Here is a 21,434-nt window from a genome sequence, read left to right as displayed (position 1 = left end):
CACTTGGGAGAGCGACGCCTCTTGCTTGACGTGGCGTGAAAACCGTCCCCACGGGCTCTCTCCCAACTCTCCAATCCAGACCGTTGCCTCGACCCAAGTCGTCGGTATCGGCTCTCGTTTCGTTCCTCGCTTCGTTTCTCGCTTCGTCTGACACGGTCCCCTCGTAGGTTTGCCAACGACCAACTCCCGTCTCCCCAACGAACGATCCGACACTTCTCACCACATTCTGACGCCAGACACCATGTCCGCCACCACCATGGTTGCCGCCGACGACAGTCCCTCCGATGCCACTCGTTCAGTTCACACCCGCAACACCAAGGGCGGTCGACGACTTCATTATGAATTGACCTGCCTCCAACAGCCCGAGCGCGCGAGAGCCTGTGGCTCCGGACAGAAGTGTAAGTTGGACATTCGGTGCGTTGTTGAATGAACTTGGCCGCTGACAGGGGCAATCCAGCCGCCGCCGACCGTCGACCTGTCGACCCGCCACCCGTTGTTCAGCTTCGCGTTCTCGAGGGCCCTACCCTCGAGGACAGCAAGGACATCACTCTCGGCTACAACGCCAACTTCTTCGTCTACGTTGACTTGCAGCATGCTCGCCCCATCGCCAATGGTCGCGTCCAGACGCCGGCTGCCACGACGCCTCCGGTCCTGACTGGCGCCCCCGTATCTGGCATGGCATACCTCGACCGCCCTGCTGAGGCTGGCTATTTCTTGTTCCCTGACCTGTCAGTCCGTCACGAAGGCCGCTACGTCCTCGGATTCAGTCTATACGAAGAGCTCAAGGATGAGATGGATCAGGACGCCGACCCCGTGGACGACGACTCTACCCCCGGATTCTACCTCCGCATGAAGGTCCAGTCTGCGCCCTTTGTTGTCTTCAGCGCGAAGAAGTTCCCTGGCCTCACGTCCAGCACCACGCTGAGCCGTACCATTTCCGAGCAGGGATGCAGGGTTCGCATCCGCCGCGATGTGCGTATGAGGCGCCGCGACGGAAAGCCTTCCGGCGGTGACTACGAGAAGGAGGAGGAGGCCGCCCGTAGCAGGAGGACACAGACGCCCGACATTCGCAAGGATCAGATGCGTGGTCGATCCGTGAGCAACAGCAGTGAACAGCGTGCCCCATATTCGGCCGTGTCTGAACGCCGCCCTTCCGAGATGGATGCCTATCCAGCGCCCCCACCGCCGCCACCGGCCCCCATTACCGTCCCCATTGCCCACTCCCGCTACGGCTCTGACGCATCCAGCAACGGCTACGCACCACACCACATTCAAACCGCCTCTCAACCGCCTCCCGTTTCGCCCACATCTGGTTACCACAGCGGACAGCCTTCGCCGTACGCCACCGCTCCGCCCGCTGGATTCGGCTACCAGTCGCGCCCGGCACCGCACGCGTACAGCTCATCCGGCACCACACCCACTACGCCCCGGGACGCGTACGACCGCCGCCCCTCAGCTTTCGTGCCCCCTTCACCCTCTCACGCCCAGTTTGCCTCGCACGAGATGGACTACAGGAGGGATTCCGTCTACAAACAGGAACTGCCGAGGGCCGCGGAGTCGAGGAGAGACTCGCTGACCCACATCGCCACGAAGCGGGATACGCCCAGAACACCCATCCCCGAGACTTTCACACTGCCGCCTATCCTCTCTGGTCGTATTCCTGGACCGTCCGGTCTGGGCAGCCTCGTGAAGTCAGCTCTGATGTCAAACGTCATCGAGCCGGCCTCGCCTGTGCCACAGGTAGTCGCACCGTTGGCTCACGCCGGCTCCAAGCGTGGATACGCCGATACGTTTGTCGAGAATCAGCAGAGCGCGCTGCGCGACGGACAGCGCCCGCCTGACAACCACCAGCAACCGGGCAGCGCGGACCACGACCCGCACGAGGATCCGGACAAGATGTACTACAAGCGTGCCAGCGGCATCATGGCGTTCAAGTACACGCCTATTTTCACAAAATGATGCAGCACCTTGTGATGCGACACCTTGTGATGCAGCACGCGACGAGTCGCGCGTGCCGGGTCGCCGGAGCGGAGGGTCACATAGGCCATAGCTCACGGCGACGATGCAACGCTCCTTGCACGTATTTTCTCACGAGTCGGCTACGATGTATATACTCGATCCCCGAGAGGGATATCCAGCAACGCACGCGGAGTTTTCTCATGTTGGTCTAGTTTTATTCTTCTTCACATACCCACGCCGCCCTCTTTACCCTTCCTTTCTATCCGCTTCCAAATTTCCTTGCGTTTCCCTTGGCAAAAGCCTCACTTGAGGCCATTCGTATACCATGGTTGGTTTTCCTATGTCGGGGCCGAAGGCGGCGGGGAAGAGGGCAGCCCATGGCCGCCGCAGGCATTTTCAGATCAAGCATCATGAGAAGTGTGCTTGCGGAGATTCAGATTGGGGTTACAGCGGAGTCGAGGACACGAGGCGGGCTATACATGGCCTCAGTCTTCGAGGGTTTCTGGGTGTACTTGCTATGGGCATGGTAGGGTCTGTCTTTGCTCGTGTGTACTGGTTGTTTTGGTTGCGCTGCGCAATGCATTCGGAACATGAATGAACTTTAAACATGCGGTTTCCACGGGTATGATGATATATGACATGCGATTCCCACGATGTGTGTGTGGCGTCATTGTAAAGAAACAACAGTGTTCTCGTGGCCTTCTACAGGTAGGTAAGGTACCTACCTACCTAAGTGGGGGAAGGGGGGTTGTCTCGGGTGCAAGATGTGATGGGTTGAGTAGTGCATCTGGGGCCATGCAGGTAAGATGAGGGCGAACGAGCTGTTTCCCCTCTCCCCCCAGAACAGCCCCAAGAGCCCCTGAAAGGTGCATGTGGACTTCGCGGTGCAGAGACACGTGCTGCAAGGGAGAGAGATAAGGAGAGTGAACATGAACACTGGTCACGTGGGTTGGCGACCTGATGAAGCATAGTGTGCGGGACGCGTTCCTGGGTCGATCCTGACTGTTTTGTCCAAGCGCGTCGACCGGAGCAACGACTTGGCTTGTCAAGTGCCCCCTCAAGCCCCTCTCCCCTCTCCCCTCCCCTGGACCGCGTCGTTCCTGCCGCTACCGCAACGGTCTGACCGCTAACGGGCAGGAGAAGCAACAAACTCCAGCAACCCCACGAAGGACAAGGAGAAGGAGAAACCGCCGTGTGTTGTTGCTCTTTGTCGCGCTCCCCCCTTCTCCAGACAAGACACAACACGCACGATACGACGAAACCACTCTTCTGGTCTTCGTCTTCTTTTTCCTCCCCTCATCCATTCCCTTACCCGCCAGCATTTACTTGTTGCTCTTGCGTTTCTCACGCAGGTCCCATCAGCATTCTTCGATTCGCTTTGAAGTGGGGGAAGAAGCTTGGGCGCGATCCATCGTCAATGCGACCGCCAGCTTGCGAGTAAACAAAACAGCTGCTTATAGGTATGCCCTCTCAGTACATTGATTACTTCAATGTTGTTTTTGCGGGCACGATCTTTCTCATGCGGGCTACCTGTTCTTCTCTTGCTTTCTCTGTTCAACGCTGCACCATGTCTACAATGCCTCCGCCGTTCAAGCTGATCAGTTCCTTCCAGTTTCGTCATCGCCGCCACTACGATCGCCAGCATCACACAACCATGGCGCAACCCGACCGGTCCCGACCGGGCCCCCTCAACTCCCACCCCGTCTTCTCCCCGAAGAAGCCCCTCAACAGAGCAGACAAGTCGCATGACTCCAGTTCAAGCTCCGGCTCGGGCTCGGCGCCGCGATCGCCCACTAAGGCTGGCTCGCGCTTCCAAGAGGGTTCTATGAATGACCGTGCCTCGGCTGTCCCACCTCTGAGCTTCATTGGCACCGAAGCTGATTTTGAGCGTCGTATCCGCCTCGACTATCCTGGCCGACACGGCGCCGCGTCGGCCCTCGCTAGCTCTGTCCAGCAGCAGCAGCAGCAGCAGCAACAGCAGGCCCACAACCAAGATGACCAGCGACCTGCCAGCGCGGCCGGTAGTTTCATTGGCACCAGCGGCAAGAAGGGCTTTTGGGGCGGATTGAAGGAAAAGCTCAGCTTCTCGAGAGACAGGAACGCCAACGGGACTAAGAGACCCGTAAGCCTCGACTCCAAGACAACCACACCCGCAGGCATGGCTGCTTTCCCAAGTCTCGACATGGGTAGCGATGGCAAGATGCCCAGCCGAGAGGAAATCACTAGGAACTATGAGCAACTCATGCAGAACGGCTTCTTCGCTTCGCACGCCATCCAGTCCACACGTCAGCCACCGCCTGGCGCTGCACCAAGAGTGTCTGCTCCCTCGACCTCTGCTTCCGTCCAGCCCCCTCTTGGAGCCTCGTTCGCATCACGCATGGCTGCGCACCAGGAACAGCAGCAACAGCAGGAGCAAGAGCAATGGCCTCTTTCGGCCAATGCGTCGCCCTCGCGCGGCACGAAGCGCAATCACTCCCAGGACGATGACAACGACGACTCCTCTTCCTTCAAGAAGCTACGCAAGTCTGCTTCGCGCATTGGCAACGAATTACCCCTCCACCGCCTGCGCCCAAAGCGCTCTCATCAGGGCCCCGTCTCCTCTTCGACCAACATGCCCCCACCTCCGGCGCCCTTTGGCATCAACACGCGCCGCACTTTCAGCTCCTCTTCGAGGCGCGAGACGAACCGCCTTGCGAAGCGTCAGATCTCCAAGTCGGCCATCTCGAACCCCATACCCGTGGACGCTTCTTCACGCATGAGCATCGACTCCGGTGCCCCGTCCTTCGCCTCGTCGAGTGATGGGCAGGGAGGCGGCTCCTTCGCAGAAGCCATGCGCTGGTCCCACCCATCATCGCGCTCGGAGGACACTGCTGCCACCGCTGGACTGCGTATCCGCCCGGACGCGAACCGGGGGATTCCCGTCGTCCCGCGCATTCCCGATCAGTTTAAGTCGCGGCCTGGGAGCGCTTTTGGCGAGGGTGCCGAGAACAGGATCCCGCAACCCATCCAGGGACGTCGACGCTGGTAGAACTAGCCAGTCCGGAGCGGTGCAGCCCGGGGTGTGTTTGCGGGCACGATGCGCACATGACTTTTCCGACACATGACGACACATGACACGTTCACGCACTCGGTCACGAAGAAAACAACCATGGAACAACGGATACGAACACACGAATTGTATGATACACCTCCCATTTCTTTCCCCTCTCGGTTGGGTTCTAGGACGGCGCGGCATTTGGAAAAAGGAGCGGAGTTTTTCGGACCGGACAGGGCTGCGCTGTAGGAGGCTGGACGGGCCAGCCTCGTTTCTTACGCATCGATTCTTGAGCATGAATGGAATGGCTCCCGGTACTTGTTTGGTTTATTGGTTTTCCCCCCTTTCTTCTCCGTTTCGCTTGAGTAAAGAAAGGTACGGGTATCGCTGGCCGAGGCATCTTTCCTGGCTTCGGTTCTCGGAGCCCTCTGTATGAATGATGAACACGTTCTATGGCTGCTTCGTTTCTGTGTTGTGGCAGTGCTGTGCTTCTGCCATGTCCCTTGAGCTTCTTGAAGTCGAGGCCGTGACTCGGATGGGTTTGCTCGTTTTTGCATGCAGTGTCAAGGTGTGAACTGACTTTGACGTCCGCCTACACGAAAACGCTTCGGTTAAGCCCATGGCGTCTGGGTCAATGGCAGACAGGCCGTGTCTTCATACTCGACGACGGCAAGCTGCCCCATGGCTCTGCTTCCGGCTGGATCAATGCACGGAGATGTATCGACTGCGGCAGGGACTCGCCGCTTTCCGACTGACTGCGTCTTTCTGGCTTCATGTCGAGGACTTTGGCCCGATGCCTGCGCGGATGTCCGACTCTCCAGCTCTGCGGGCGTTTAGGCCCTGGACCGTGCCAGTCCCATAGTGTACACGACGGCGAACATCACGGCAGACCGAGACAAAAGTCAAATACGGGGGCACGTCTTCCATCACCAAAATCATGTCTCATTGAAATCTGGATTCGCAACGTCAAAAGTCGCTTGGTGTCTCCGTCCTCCTCTTGACACGCAGAGCGACGAGGAGAGAAGAAGAAAAAAAGAGGTTGGAAAAAGAACACAAAACGGCAAGAGAGACTATATAATATGTACTCCGACATGGAAGAGCACCCTGATCGTTAAGTACACCTCGATAAGAAGTCGCCCCCGGCGCTGCTTGTAACCCCAATCCCAGCCCTGTTTCCGCGCACGTGTAGAAAGAATGATTGTTTAAAAAGTAAAGAAAGGTGGAGGCGGGAGGGGAAAGGACCCTCGTCCCCGTGACGTCGCCTTCCCTCGATCGCCCGTTCCTGCCAGGCTCAACCCGGATCCCTGCGCGAGACCCCAGCCAGGTAGCCAGGGAAATTTCAGGAGCAGGGGATCAAAGGGTGACCCGACAAGACGGAAGAATGAAGAGAAGAGCGGTGGACTGTCGAATAAAAACGTTGAGCATGTGAAGACGCCTAGCAAGTGTTTGGTGCTGGTTGTTGTTACACCAGTCTAGTCAAAAGAGAATGTCGTTCAAATCGATGCCCAGCTGGACTGTTGGGCCAGCGGACGGTCGGAGAGGTATATGTAGCAAATGGTCGTTAAAAAAGATTTCATGCCGTCAAACTCGATCAATCAGAGCACCTCAACGACGCGGTCCCGGAGGTTGCGGGCGGCCTCAGGGACCTGCTGCGCGGGCACCGAACGAATCATGGACCACGCCGTGGCGAAATGTTCGGGGAAGCGGATGTACAGCATGGAAGCCAGTAGCACTGTCAGAAGCGGAATCTGATACTTGTTAGCGTTCTTCCTTTGTTATTTTAGTTCAGCATCATTACATACCCAGATAAACCAGAGGTTCTTGTCGCTGCGGATGCCCTTGAATTTGGCGGCATGAGCCCGCAGGAAGTCCTGCTGTTGCTCCTTCGTCATGGCCTTCTTCCGGCCAATCATGAGTGCCTTGGGGACAGGCGCTTCGCTCGTGGCGGCCTCGCTCGTTTCCTCGATGGCCTCAGCGGTCGCCGTGTCGAACAGCTTGGCACATTTCGCGTCAGCTTCCGCCTCGGCGGCAGCCCCCGCAGCGGAGGCCTGCTTCTTATCAAGGGCGTCTTGCGGGTACAGTTCTGTGTAGGCAGGCGGGGAGGCCGTGTTGTTGTTGTTGTTAAGAAGCGACGAGAAGTCCCACCATTTGCCATCCATGGCCTTTGGCGTTTCGTCACCAGCTGATCCAGGCCGAGAGCCCGACATGCCCTCCATGAAGGATGTCATCCGACCCATGAGCGGGTGCTGGTGCAGGTACTGTTGGTAGTCTGGTAGCATGGACATTCGCGGGAAGTTGGGCATTTGAGGCAGGTTTGGCATCTGCGACATGTTGGGGAAGTGCATAGCCATCGCCTGCTGAAACTGGTGAAGCTGCGCCGATACCTGATCTCGCACCGCTGCTGCCAGGGCCGTGGTCGGTGAGCCCGGCACTCGTTGCAGCTCATCTCGTTCCTCTGACAAACTGTCTCTTTCAGTCGGTGCTCCATATGCGTGTGTGCTTGATCGGCGCATATTGAGCCAATTATCCTCAGCCTCGTCTTCCGATTCAAAATCACCAGAGGAGTACTCGGGGCTCTCCTCTCCATCGCCAGGGTCGTCAGACTCTTCCGACACAGCGTGTGGGTCCCAGAGAGATCGCAAAGAGGCGGCACTGCTGGCTCGGCTGTGTAGAGAACCTCCACTACGAGAACGAACGTGACGCTCGCAACGGCGGATGTGTTCGATGACCTTGCGCGAGCGAGCAACATCAGCGGGCCGAAGCCCAGACAAGCTTCTGATTGTGGGGTCTGCGCCAGCCTGCATCAGTCGCCGGACAATAGCCTCGTGGTCGTTGATGGCGGCCATGTGCATCGGTGTAAAGCCGCCCTTGTCGCGGAGATCGGGGTTGGCGCCGCGCGCGAGGAGACCTGCAACAAAGCGGTGATAACCAAGCGAGCATCCGAAATGAAGCATGGCCTGGCCCGTATTCCTCCTGAGATCGAGACGAGGCATCCTGGCACTGTCATCGAGATCAATCAGTTCCAGGCACTTAAGCAGCTGCGACTCAGTACTCGTGCTGTACGTGTTGCCACCACCGAAGCCGCCGCCTGAAGAGGATCCGCCGCCCATGCTGGACCAATCCATGTCCTGGGGGCCCATGATTCGTTGCGCAAGCTCCCTCACGTCCAGAAGTTGACCCGTCATCTTTTGTGAGATCATGCCAATCATCATCCTGGCGAGCTGTGCTTCTTCGTCGTCGGTGTATCGGAAGACCTGATTGGGGTTCGGCTTGAACGGCGGCGACTGTGCCTGGGATTGCTTGAGGGAAACGGGAACAATGCCAGGCCTCGACGCCGGAGGCAAGAGACAGACCAATGAGGACTCGCCCCAGAAGGTTGTCGTCGTAGCCTTGTGCTCGCCAAAGTACACGTCCAGCCCTTGGAAGAATCCACCACCAAGAATGGTCACCTCGATACCACCCATCTTGGGCCCCTCCCCTGGAATAATCTTATGGATGGTCGGTTGTGGTCGGCTTTGGCTCTGACTGCCGGGAAGGAAGGTCATGCCATTGATCAGGCCATGCGCCATGGGTGTTTGCGGCACACCACCGAGGCTTTGCCTCAGAGAATTGGGACTCGGCGCACGGCTGGGGTGCGCCGAGGTGGGCGCAGAGAACATGGTCATGGCAAGGTTGTCCATGCTGGCCGACCGCGCGGCGTTGCGAAACATGTTTTGATCGCTGATGTTGTTGGGCGTCGTCGGGCCGGTGGCGAAAGGCGGAGGGACATTCTGCACGGCGCCGGTCTGTGCGAACATGTTGTCCGGCATCTGGAGGTTGAGTCCCAGGTTAGGTGTGAAGGGCGATGTAGAAGCTGGCGCAGTGGCTGGCGCCTGGCTTGCAGATGGTTGTGTCCCGGGCGGGGGCGAGGTGTCGAGTCTTGTCATGGCCATTTCCATCGGCACTCGGGGCCCGCCCGCCTTTCGCTTCTTCGAGGCAGGTCCCATGTTGGACAAGGACGGAGATGCAGGTCTTGAAAGGGCAGGGACGCTGGGCGCAGAAGCCGGCGGCGTCTGGTGTTTGACGACTGGTGGGGGCGCAGGAAGTGGAGGAGGCCCAGGTAATTGAGTTGAACCATTCCGCCTCAAACTTTGCAGATCTGAACTCGACTGCGATACCCGAAAGGGAGCAGGCGTTGACAGGGGGCTCGTTTCGAGCGGGGCGTTGACCATTGGCACAACCGAGTTCTCCTCACCCTGAGAACCGATGGCGTTGAGGGTCTGCGGTACCGGATGTGTCTTGTGATCGTCCGTAATCATGATGGAATGAGACATCTCCTGCGCCACGACACGATCCTGCCAGTCTTTGATGGTGAAGACAACCCGGAACCCCATCTTCTCGGCGTGATGTCGACAATAGCAGGCGATACGCATCGGAGCGTCCACTTGCAGGGCTCCTGCAGGATACTGAGGTTCTGGCGGGCCTGCAACCGCGGGGTCTGCAGGGGTGGCACTGGGCGGTTGCCATTCCTTAATCTCATTTGTGTTGAAGACGATCACTCGTCGATTCTCATCCTTCTTCCACATTTCCTCTTCTTCCACCTTCTTAATCTTCTTTCGTCCGGCACGCTTGCGCTCTCGCGTGATGCAACCCTGGCAGATGCGTACCTCGCCACCGTTTTGTGGCTTGTCCTCCTCGTTACTGTCTTCGCTGGCAGACCTTTCGTTGAGCGAAGGATGTGGATGAGAGGCGGCAGCAGCCCGCTTGAATGCCCGTTGCTTGTTATCTCCGACGAGCATGGCGCTGGTGCAGACCAATTGAGTGTAGAGTTCAAGCATATCGGGCGATCGTTCAGAGGGTGACTTGGCCAGCAGTTTCGGCTTTGATATTGTGTGCGTGGGCAGGTGCAGCCGCTTGACACCTGGTGGCGCTCCGAGAAGAGTCATCTTGATAGGGATCTGCGTCTCAACTCGCGACTTGGTCGGTGTTGGGTGAATGATGAGCTTGCAGTGGTACGGCATGGGGTTAAACCCTCCCTGAGCAAACAACATCTGCTGCATCAGCTGAGGGTGGAACTGTTGCATCATCGGGAAACCCGGGGGCATGGCATGGCCGCCATCGACTTGAGGCCAGAATGGGTGGCCGACGGCGGCGGCGACATGATTGGAGAAGTCGGGTTGGTTGGTTGGCGAGGGGGAGTTATTGAAGAAGTTTGAAGGCGAGGCTTGCTGGCTGGCGACGTTTTGTGACAGAGGAGATACCTCGCGGGAAGCAGACATGTGCAGTCCATGCATGGGTTGTGTGAGGGGGAATTGCTAGCGATTGGTTAGGCTCAACGTTCGTAGAGTGATTGGACTGTGAACGGAGAGATCTCTGCCAGGTTATTGGCGATGCCGGCCACCACCACACAGAGCAAAAACACATCAACAGAGCTATTCAACTCACAGATTTTTTCCTGGGTGCCTGGCTCTTTGATTTGCTGGGGGTTTGGCTGTTGTGAGGAATGTGTGCCGTCATGGTGGGCATGTCGGGGGACGCAAGGTTCGTTGCGGCATTGTTGGCTGCCTCGGGGCTGCTCGACGCACTCTCAAAGTCGAAAGAATCGTTCATGAAGTTGTCGTCGGTGGGTAAATCGAAGTTGTCACCCATGACAGACGAGGGCATGTTGGAGCCAAAGATAAACGTGCCATCGTCAGAGCCTTTGGAAAAGGAAGCTGAGTTCCACTCCTTTTTGATATCATTTCCATCGGTCATTATAATGTCGCCGGCGGTCAGAGCAATCTTTCCGGATGCTGAGCTGCCTGTTCTCTTTGAAGAGCCCGAATCGGAGGAGGAGTCGCGAAAAGAATCGTTCAACGAGTCAGGAGATTCGGCGGCAGCAATGTCGCGGGCGCCGAGTGTCGAGGATGCCGTCGTGGGGTTGTGCAGGGCTTGTGGATTGAAGCCGCTGAGCGATTGATCTTTGGACAAATCGAGGCTCTGGTGAAAGGGGCTCGTTACGGCGGCGGCGGCGGCGGCGGCTATTGTGTCGTCGTCGTAATCGAAGAGATCGCTGAAATCGCCCGTTGCAGACATGTCTGTGCCAGCGATAAAAGGGCTGGCACCGGCACCGGCACCGGCACCGGCATCCGTCATAGCCAGGAGCGACAATGAGGATCGATGGGGCGGCTTGTCAGGCTGTCGAAGGATCGTAATCGCGTCGAAAGTGGTGGTGTTGTGGTGGTGATAAATTGGAGGGGAGGTGATTGATTGACAGGAGAAGTCGGTCGCGGTCGGGGTGAGGAAGGCTCAGCGAGAGTGCTGTGTCGAAGCGTCCAGGGTTGGGGGGGGGGGGGGGGGGGGGGGCTTCTTGTGGAGAACAGCCAGGTGATGTTCGCGGATTGAGTGGTTCACATCTAGTCTCGCACTCTGTGCGAGAGAGTTGGGAGAGCGTCTGTGTGTAGGGGTATGGGAGAGAGACCCTCAGAGATGAGCGACCAAAAAGACGCCCGCTGGCTGGGCTGCACTGGGATGCGCTGGACTGGCAGGCTGGCTGGGCAAAAGAGCGGGGACGTCCCACAGTGTTGACAGTTTTGGGGGATTGATTCTCAAGGCTGGGCTTCACGCGTGGCCTTGAGCTGATCTGACGCAGGGAGCGTGAACCCGGTAGGATGAAACGAACTGAAGAAAGAGTCGAGCAGCTGCCCTACCTAGGTAGGTAGATGCTGGCAGGAATAACATTCAAGGCCAAGGCTGTCGTCCTGGGTGGATTCTGAGGGATTGTCGACCACGAGTGCGGCGTCGCTCGTGGTCAATGGCGGCTGGAACGTTGGTGCGTGGTACCTGGCTTGGTGCGCTCGCTGTCCTCCAGAGGGCCAAGGGGCGTTGCGAGTCAAGACGGTGAAGGTCAGTGAAAAAAGCCGTATTGGAGGGCGACAAGCGGTTATAGATGTCTCAGAAGGCCTGTCTGTTGCAGGGCTGGGCAAGGGTCGCCAGCAATTGGGAAGAAATTGATCCTTTCAGATTTGGATTCAGGGCACAGAAGAGTCAAGACGTGCTCGACAGAATCAGGTCAAAGAATGGCGAATCCTCAGGTCTGCTGCTCGCTGTCCCAGATACAAAAGTGTGGGCCATTTTGCCATAAGGCCAGATTAGCTGGTCATCATAACACACTCTGTCCAGGTGGTCATTCCGAATATGTCTGCCTGCCTGCCTGACTTGCCTGACTGACTGCTTGCCTGCGTGGTATAGCCCTTGAGGGGCTCAGTGGGAGGGATGGCAAGCGCTAGGGAAAGAGCTGGGCTGGGGCTGGGGAAACGAAGGATACTGGCAACAACTTTCGCTGGATTGAGAATGGAGGTGAGCCTGGTCGTGACGGTGGAACTTGACGCTAGGGGAACCGGATTACCCATGGTAGGTGGAGCCACAAAGGTAGCGTGCAGTTGCATCTGTCTGTCTGTACCTATGCTTGCGCCTGCGCCTGCGCCTGCGCCTGCATTTGCGTCTGGCAAATTATTTCCTGTACACCCGAGGTGGCTGAGCGAAGCAAGTGGGAGGTAAATCTCCTCAATTGGCACAGGGTTGGTTTCTACGCCATCTGATTCGTCCTCATGCTGTTGAGATTTCCAAAGCCAATCATGTGCTTTGTATTTGTGTGGCGCCCCTCCAACAGATTCGATGCTAAGAGACGCGTGGCGGTCGGTCCTGCCATCAACACGTCGTTGATACAGTGTCATCGGGTGTCTATGTACAGTGCAGATTCCAGCCATCTGGGCCGGAAGAGGGCCTGGACACGGTGCCACTGGCCTGACTCACCATTCCCTTCCTTCTGGACATGAACCTACCCGTACCTACCGACCGACCTACCTAGCAGCTAGGTACCTACGTAGGTAGGTAAGGTAGGTACGAGGTAGCTGAAAGAACCTGCTGTCCGCTCCTCTTCGTCTTCATTCCCTGCCAAACCAATGCTTCACACACACTCACACCTACATACTTACATACCCCACCTTCACGCACTTCCCAACGTTAACCCGTTTGAGCCTCAATTCTGCAGGACACGGAGGGTTTTGTATTTCGGCTGCCTAGGGATCACCCTCGTTCGCCCATCAACTCGTCCATGCTTACAAACAGTCTCAACAGATATCCAACACCAGTAACCTCGCTCATCCATCCATGTCTATCAACCACTGTGCACACGTTGCAGTACACAAGACCCAATCCTGATTCTTTTCATCGATTCAACGATTACGGGACAAACCCCTGATCATCCACAAGCCATCCATCGCCTCTTCCTCCGCCTGAATATCAGAGATTGAGATCAGCCACGCCTTGCCTTTGCAGCAAATGGGCCCTGCTAGGCTCTGCACCGTTCTTGTTGCGATGGACAGCGCCATCTCGTTTGCTTGCTCCATCTTCCATCGCCGCTATCGCAATCAGAAACTCTCGTGGTACCCAGACGTTGGAATATGCCCGACCCTGTACCCTTTCCACCCGCCCCAAAGCCCTGCCCTGCCCTGCCAGCAACAGTACACCTTTCCGGGCCGCTGCTAGGCCCATCATCGGCGGAAAACGGCCTCGTCCCACCTCCGATGGTGTACGACCTGCAGCACACACTCCAGCCACCATCGCACCTCCGTCTCCGTGATAGGGCTCCCGTCATGCTGCCGCCAGGAACAGGCGTCCTGTCGGCGCAACGCTCCTCGCCGGCCTCGTCCGTCTCTTGCCTCTACCCCCTCTTTCTTTCGCCTCAAATCGTGGTCTTGAGCGTTCGTGCCCTTGAATACACCGAGGTACATGTTGACTGGTTGCGAATCTGTGTATGTTGAACTCCAGGCAATAGAGAGAACTCGGGCCCTCCTTCCGAGTAGGTACCAATGGGCAATAGTTTGCCATCTGGCGTCGCTGAGGGCGTCGAGGACGTCGGAGCTGCCCTGCATCCGGTGGATTGATCAGTGACGACCCCCACAACCGATACTGAAGATGCTGTCTGTGAACGGGGGTATGTGGAGGAATGCGAGAGGCTCCTCCGGCTGGCAAGCTGTTGCAGCTCGACCACTGACTAGCCTGTTCTTCGGACCATACACATTGTGTCTTACCTTTTGACGCGAATTCAGAGTTACCTCGCTGAGTATGTGTCTTGCGCGTGTACGACCCCGAAAGTCTCAGGCTCGACGTCCAGACCGAAAATCTCCCCTGCTAGCACAGATCAGGCTCGTTACACAGACAAATCCTAGACCGTGGCCGCATTCCTCTCTCGCTCTGTCGCCATTGTCTCTCCCAGACCAGCGCCCACCTCCCCCGCCCCCTTCTTGCATCAGGACCAAGAGGCCCGCCCTCTGCTACATCACCCAGTCTAGAACCTCGTATCCCACTCGGCCTGCATCTGATAGTAGTGTCCGCTTAGCATAGTCGCGGTGCCTTGCCCTGCAGCCACTTTCGAATCGGGCAACTGTCAGTGACAAGGCAGTGAGAAGGCCATTGTGGCCAATGACACCATGATGAAGCGTTATGTTCTTGTTTTCTCCTTGTCGCCATGTTACTTGGCGCCGAGCAACTATATCCCATCATGTCGGCCCCGTCATCTGCGGCCCCGCACCGCCGATCTCGACGTATTCCGCCGTCCGGTCAACCGAATGCCGGATGCTCTGACTTCCTTCTCCACAGGCACAGGGTACGCAAGAGAGCCCCCAGCGCTCGTCTGCTTTTTGCTTTCCGTGACGTAGGGTACTGTGTTCTGCTTTTTTTTTTCTATATTGTTTTGTTGGCGTTGAGACTTCTGGAGGCCTGAGCTGAGCCTGTCTCAACCTGATTGGGTTGTCCAGTCAATGTCGTTCTCTTCGGCTTGCAAAGGGTCATCAAGGTACTGACAAGCAATGCACCCTATGATACCTTAGGCGAAGGGGAATGTGGACCTGAGGGAGGAGGCTTCAAGTCAGCCTTCCTTTGGACGACCAAGTGCTACCTCAACTCCCCCGCAAAGAGACATTCTGATGAGATGGGGATCTAGATTTCGACCCTGCCATCGCCCTGGCCAGTGACGCTATCTCATTGCCGCCGGACCCGAGGATGCTAGAGCGCCACGGGAAGGTAGAGAGACCGTCTGCCTGCCATGTCTAGTCTCCAATGACGCGGGCCACCGGGCCCTATCCGCTCAACATCCACCAGCCATATAGGCCGTCAAGTCAAATGAGGGGGCTTGGCGCATAAGTGGCACAATCACCGCGTCTTCTGTATTGCGAATGCATTGCCCAGAAAGGCTGCTCTGGAACTGTTGAGAGACGCACAGACAGATGACAGTTGGGTGTTATTTTTTCCTAGCTGGCGTTCCGCGACCCCGTGTGCGACTTGGCACATGTCTGGTTGCTGCCTACCTTTGCTCGGCAAGCCACGATGCGCCTGCACGTGTGGTCTGATTGGTTTTGACGGGAGAGGGGGGCTGGCAATGAATTCAAGTACCTACCTAGCAAGCCTAGGTATGTAGCCAAGGCCCATGCGACACGAGGCAGGCGGGCTGGCAGTCCATGGCCAATGTCCCTGTGTTCTTGCAATTGGAGGCCTTGGCTTCTGGTGGACTCCCCTCTAAGTGGCATCTCACAGCGTTGTGCTGAATGATCAAGAAATGAATGCCTTGCCTAACGTCATCATGACTTGATCGTATGCTTCAAGAACCTCGACATCTCCGGGCGAATTGTTGATCAAGCTGACTGAAGCGGGGGCCCCTGATGCACGGTCTGCGAAATCGAAATGCAGGTCGTCAACGGTAGCAGATGATTCGCCCTTACGGTTGTATTTACTGTGAGTCAACCATTTGACTGTAAGCTTCTTGAAAATGAAATCTGTCAAGACCAATACGTTGTTTCGTGCTCGTATACAGAGTCCTCAGACCAATTGGGAGAACAGGATGGGATATGCAATAAAATGAGGGTATGCGTCGGGCGAGGGCATGCAGTATTGAGGGTTCACCAGATATCCATTTCTCGACTTCTCTTTTTAACCAATACAACAACCAACTTTGAACCCCCATCACTTATGCGATCTCTGCTGGCTTCTCGGCAATTCTTGTTGATTTCCATCTCTCCAATGATTATCAGATAAGAATGCGCCGTAATCGGCGTGCATGCGGTAAACAAAGAGATGAAACGGCAAGGACAGACGGGTAACTCGCAATTGGTTTATCTCGCGGCTTTTCAACGATGCCGACGGAGGAGAGAGGGGGGGGGTGTTGTGTTACCCAAAAGCTCTCTATTCCGTGACTTGATATAGGTAGATAGATGACTGTTGCAGTCATGCTTTGCTATTGTGCTGTGTATCCTTTGTGCATTCGTCATGCGATTCATACTCGTCACGAGGCGATGGAGGACGCGTGACGGAGCATTCGCAGCACACATGCGCGCACGGGCGAAAAAGGGAGAACCAGGGGCGAAAGTTGCGCCTCTTAATCCGTCAAGGTTCTGATTCCGGAGTATTCGAGATATCCTCGAATCATCCATGGTCGTGTGGACGACGCCGCATGCAGTCGGAGCGTCTGGTAGTGTACGGATGCTTGAGAGCAGGCCATACCCGCTACACAGGCTAATTACTCCTGTCCGAGATGTTTAGATTACCATCGTGGCTGGCCGTCTGGGTGATTCGTTCTACGTGCTAACGCCCTTGACCTGCAAACTTTGGTGCGGTGAACTCATTCACAGCTTCGCACAGCCCAGACTGGTTTCACCAGGCGCCATCATGGCGGGTTTGGCTGTGAGGGTCCCCTGGTTTGACTAGCAAGAACATGGCTTTACACTGCAGACCAAGCCTACGTTCAACTCTTTCAAGACTGACTCAATTGCACCTTCTCGGGTGATCACTGCCGTTCAACTGACCAGAACGACCATGCTGGTCTAGACAAAACACCTCACACGGCACACTCGACCTAGCTCCTCACCCCCGGTCCAAGCGACTGCTCAACCTCCTGTAAATGCATGCGATCCAATGCCCAGCCTCACCCAGCTTGATATCCCAAATGCTACCCAACGCCGCGCATGGCCACAAAAAGAAAACCGCAACCCGGACGAGGCAGGGGGTGCCCGTGCTACGACATCCACTCCGAGTGCAAAACATCATCATCAACGGCCCTACCTTCTTCCTCTGAGCTCCCCAGCCCTTCTACTAGTCAATCCCACAGGCCCCCGTCCTGGCTCCCTTGTTCTCTTCGCACATGCCCAATCTCCTTCTTATCGGGCTGCTTCCCCCATGCTCTCATATGGCTCGACGTCTGACACGGTCTCGTCACTCCCGCCGGCCTCGGACCAGCTCTGCACTTCCGACGTCTCGACCTCCTCGGTGGGCGATCGCTGGCGGCCGGGCGGTGTCGGTGCCGTTCCAAAGTCGAAGCTCTTCTCCAAGACCCGATCATTTCGGACCTCACCCGCCGCCGCAGACCGCAGCAACGCCGTGTTGAAGTAGCTCTGGCTCTTGGCTGAGCGCTTGAGCCTCGGCTTGCGCACGAGCACGGGGGATGTGCTGCCGCCGCCGCCGTGCCGCGCGCGCATCTCGAGCCGCTCCTCCTCCTCCGTCTCTTCGTCCGTGAGAACGTTTTCCAGCATCATGCGACGGTGGTGCGCCAAGAGCTGGAGGCTGCTGCCCGAGGACCGGCGTTGGCGAGGGGGTTTCTGGGCGACGCCCGTATACACGTCGAGAGACAGCGTCTGACTGTCGCCCTGGCGGGTAGGGAGCGCGTGGAAAGGCCAAGGTGGGGGCACGACCAGGCCGGTGGCGAGGCGGCGCAGGTCGACCTGGCTGGCGGAGAAGACCACGCGGGCTCGCAGACGGTGGACGGCATGATCGAGGCCCAGCTCAATGGCACATCGGTCTCTTATCCTGCTGAGCTTTGGCCATGTAGCCCGCTCGCCGAGAAGGCACACACGTATCATGAAATCGCTGGTAGGGTTGCTGAGAAGGCCGGGCAGCTCATTCATGCTGATCTCGGGAAGAATATTGATGTCGCCCGAGTACTTCTGGCTGAGGACGCTTCGAAGCTTGGTGGCGAGGTTGGGAAAGAAACCAATCTCGGCGAGGAACTGCAGCCTATGCAGAGCCTCGTCTTTGGCGAGCGCGGTCATGGTATAAACCCAGTCGGCGCCGTCTTTGGCGGCTGTGGATGTGGCCGCGTTGTTGGCCTGACGGCGGAGGTGCGGCGTCGTGGGATCGAGCCGATCATCTTTGGCGAGGAAGGGAACGACATGCGGGTTGACTTGGGAGACGATGAAGTGATTGACGTTGAACATTTCGGCGAGGCGCGTCATGGGCAAGTCGTTATCGACGGAGCCGTCGATCCATCTTTGCGGCGTCGGGTTCCAGGGCATGTGGGCACCCGTGTCGGGAACCTTGACGAGCAAGGGAGCGGCACTGAAGACCAGTGGCACGGAGCATGAGGCGGCGACGGCCGACCAGATCATGACGTTGGGAGCCGTGACATAGTTGAGCAGGCGCGGCAGTTCGTAGATGGACTCGGTGGACACGCAAATGTTAAGGATGCGCCGCGTGCGGTTGTAGGCTTCCTGGAAGGTCATGTCGCCGAGCAAGTCGCGCATGACGCGGGTGAGATGAGAGATATCTGACCAACTGCCCTCGGTCAGGAGCCTGCGAATATGATCGAGAACGGTGTCGGGCTTCTCGAGACCATCAAAGACGTTGAGATCGCCGTAGGGGAATGCTCGGATGACGTCGGGAATCTCCTCATCCGTTCGTGTGCACATGACGGCACAGACGATGGAGCCGGCCGAGGCGCCAGAGATGATGCGCGGCAGCAGCTTCACCTCGAACAGGGCCTTGAGCACACCAATGTGCGCCATGCCAAAGGTAGCACCGCCGCTGAGCAGGAGAGCGCTACGGCCGAAACTCTGGCGCGCGAGCAACACGTTCTCGAGGATGTCGCGCTGCGAGAGGCCGTCAGGGAGCGCGCGGTGGCTCATGTCGACGAGGGCCTCGATGGTCTGCAAGGCGGAGGCGACGTAGCGCTCAATCAGGTGCTTTGTGCCGACGTACGAGTGTCGGTAGAGGTCGACGTTGCCCATGCCGCCGAGATCGCGGGCGAGGGCAGTGCGCACGAGGTAGAGCATGGCACGCACATCGCAGTTGACGCGAGCGTCGTCGAGATCCTTGAGGCGGGCCTCGATCAGCTGGGGGTTGTAGTCGGGTGTCGAAGGGTCGAGTTGCAGCTTCCACTGGTCGTTGCGCTCAAGCAGGTCGAGTTCCTCAGCGGCATCCTGCCATTGGGTTCTGGACTCTGCGTTCTGCATGCGCAAGCAGAGGATCTGGCGGCGCTCCTCGACTTTGGAACGGTGCGCGCGCTCTTGTTGCGTCAAGCCATCTCGCCAAGACTGCACGTAGGCGTTTGCAGATTTCAAGGCACGCGAGAGGGTGTCGAGGGCGAGGTGCTCGGGTGGTTGTCTGGCGGCGGCCGCGTGCTTCTTCCCACGGAGGGCAGGGTTATTTGTTGTAGGGTGGACATGATTCAGCAAGACGTCCTTCATGGTCGAGGAGGGCGCTGCAGAGAACGAGGACGAAGGCGCGAGCAACGGGACGAGGTTGCGACGTGGCTCAGAAGCAGTCTCATCCCCAGAGGCGTGCAGCAAAGAATGTGGGAGGGGCCGAGGTTGGGAGTCAAGGACGTGTTTGATGGCAGGCTGTAGGAGTGTCGGATGCTCGTGAGGAAGAAGAGGGGAGAAATCCTTGGATTAATTACTGTAGGTAAGGTACCTTACGAAGAGTGCTGGTAGTCGAGGAAGATTCAGGCAGGAAGGACAGATGGTGGTCAGATCAGGTTAAGGGTGAAGGGCAGGAGGGGCCGGCTTTGAAGGTAAGGTACCTTTATGGTAGGCAGGTGCCTTAAACCTAAGCTAAGCACATGTCATGAGGTCGCGAGAGATGTCGGTGTGCACGGAGCTAAGGCCGCGGGCGGACAGGCGAGTCCTGTCAGGGGTCGGGGCAGGTGAACATGACCTCGCGCTTGCCCTCTGCGGGTCACCAGGCAAAGACAGGGAAGCCAGGCAAGCCAGGCAAGGCACATCGTTGCTGCTGTGCGACCCCTCCAAAGCACCCCACAGGGCATCTGCCCACCCCATCCGCGCCGGCATTTCATGCCAGATGACCCCCAGGTTTTCGTCTCGCCCAGCCAATGGGCCGCCCCTGCTGCTGTTCCAGTGATCCAGTGATGTTCATCCCAGCGACCCGACTGCTCAGTGCGGCTGGTGCCTCCAACGAACCCCCCAGTGATTCGGCTGCCCCACGCTCCAACTCCCCCCCCCCCCACACACGACGAGCCCGATGATCGCTGATCGCTGGTTGCTGACGTTTGGCATTTCGCATCTGGCATCTGGCATCTGGCATCTGGCATCTGGCATCTGGCATCTGGCATCTGGCATCTGGCATCTGGCAGCTGAATGTGCCGAGACCTGTTTGCGTCAGTCTGAAGCTGTCGGTGAGGTACAGTCATCCCGGCCGATGACAAGGTCACCAGAACGCACCAAACATGCGATTGTACGCGGATACGATCCAGGGTGTCCATCACAGACACTTTTGATGATTCTTGACATGATGCTGATATTCGTGCATCATGCGCCAATGCATGGAAGCTCCTCACAACTGGACTGCTGCACCTGCATCATCCTCTGAGCCACACATTGTCATCCTCATTAGTCATAGGTAGATATCGCTGCCTCCCTCCGAGGGCACGGCACGATCACGTCGCCTTCAGCAGCCCCCGCGCAAACTCGTCCACCGCCCCGACCAGCGCAGACAGCGTCCCCTCCTCCTGCCAAGTGTGCCCCGCCCCCGTGACCTCGACGCCGCGAAACTTGGACCCGGGCCTCGCCTCGAGCCGGGCGCCCCACGCCCGCAGCTTGCCGACGGCGACGAAGCCGTCTCGGTCCCCAAACACGGCGAGCGTCGGGCACGTCGCGAGCTTGGCCTCGGCCGCCTCCCCGGCGTCTTCAATCCAGTTGACGTCCGCCGCCGGCGACGGCGACGCCGACTCGTGGCCGCGGTGCCGCGCCCAGGGCGGCACGAACGACATGGTCGTCAGGTGGTTGGCGATGCCCTGCAGCGGCGACACGAGCGCGTACGCCGGCCTGACGCTCGTCAGGTCGGCAATCCGAGGCAGCAGGACCGCCTGCTCGTCGCTGCTGTGGCTGTGGCTGTGGCTGTGGCTGTGGCTGTGGCCATGCTGATGCCCATGGTCACGCCCGGCGTGGTGCTTCTTGGGACTGCCGGCCTCGTCGCCGCCGACGGCAGCGGCCTCGGCGCTCCGCTGGCGGCTGTGTCAGAGCGTAACGTCGACCACGTCTTGTAAGTTAACCTTCCCGAGGGAAAAATACGGAGAGTTGGAGGATTAGATATACAACCATATATACGCATCGCTGTCTAGAACTACTGAGGAAGGTCGGTAGGGACGGGGGCGGCGCAGCGGAGATGAAATGAGTGTGTCGATAAAATATATTATTTT

The 21,434-nt window shown here is 57.8% G+C and overlaps 5 protein-coding genes across 5 annotated transcripts in view; 2 read left to right on the top strand and 3 right to left on the bottom strand.

The window, feature by feature from the left end:
- Window positions 1-241: 241 nt before the first annotated feature.
- VDAG_06763 (VeA protein) lies at window positions 242-1,959 on the top strand (the record flags this gene model as incomplete). Its single annotated transcript, XM_009659467.1, has 2 exons — window positions 242-398; window positions 458-1,959. 2 exons carry the CDS (start codon window positions 242-244, stop codon window positions 1,957-1,959), a joined length of 1,659 nt encoding a protein of 552 aa, XP_009657762.1.
- A 1,576-nt stretch (window positions 1,960-3,535) lies between these two features.
- Window positions 3,536-4,987, top strand: VDAG_06762 (uncharacterized protein; the record flags this gene model as incomplete). Its single annotated transcript, XM_009659466.1, has 1 exon — window positions 3,536-4,987. One exon carries the CDS (start codon window positions 3,536-3,538, stop codon window positions 4,985-4,987), a length of 1,452 nt encoding a protein of 483 aa, XP_009657761.1.
- Window positions 4,988-6,588: 1,601 nt separating this feature from the next.
- On the bottom strand, window positions 6,589-11,047 carry VDAG_06761 (ankyrin repeat protein; the record flags this gene model as incomplete). Its single annotated transcript, XM_009659465.1, has 3 exons — window positions 6,589-6,741; window positions 6,796-10,287; window positions 10,418-11,047. The coding sequence occupies 3 exons, from the start codon at window positions 11,045-11,047 to the stop codon at window positions 6,589-6,591; spliced, it is 4,275 nt and encodes a 1,424-aa protein (XP_009657760.1).
- Window positions 11,048-17,163: 6,116 nt separating this feature from the next.
- On the bottom strand, window positions 17,164-19,464 carry VDAG_06760 (lipase; the record flags this gene model as incomplete). Its single annotated transcript, XM_009659464.1, has 1 exon — window positions 17,164-19,464. One exon carries the CDS (start codon window positions 19,462-19,464, stop codon window positions 17,164-17,166), a length of 2,301 nt encoding a protein of 766 aa, XP_009657759.1.
- Window positions 19,465-20,672: 1,208 nt separating this feature from the next.
- The window catches only part of VDAG_06759 (uncharacterized protein), a gene marked incomplete at both ends in the record, with an annotated part of 1,498 nt that continues 736 nt past the window's right edge, over window positions 20,673-21,434 (bottom strand). Inside the window, one exon of the mRNA XM_009659463.1 lies at window positions 20,673-21,246. Within this exon, the coding sequence (XP_009657758.1) occupies window positions 20,673-21,246 (574 nt within the window). The remainder of the gene's footprint in view (window positions 21,247-21,434) is intronic.

This window comes from Verticillium dahliae, genomic scaffold (genome assembly GCF_000150675.1).
Source record: "Verticillium dahliae VdLs.17 supercont1.14 genomic scaffold, whole genome shotgun sequence".
Classification (NCBI taxonomy): domain Eukaryota; kingdom Fungi; phylum Ascomycota; class Sordariomycetes; order Glomerellales; family Plectosphaerellaceae; genus Verticillium; species Verticillium dahliae.
Note: the sequence above shows the minus strand (reverse complement) of the source record. Positions and strands in the feature narration are given on the sequence as shown.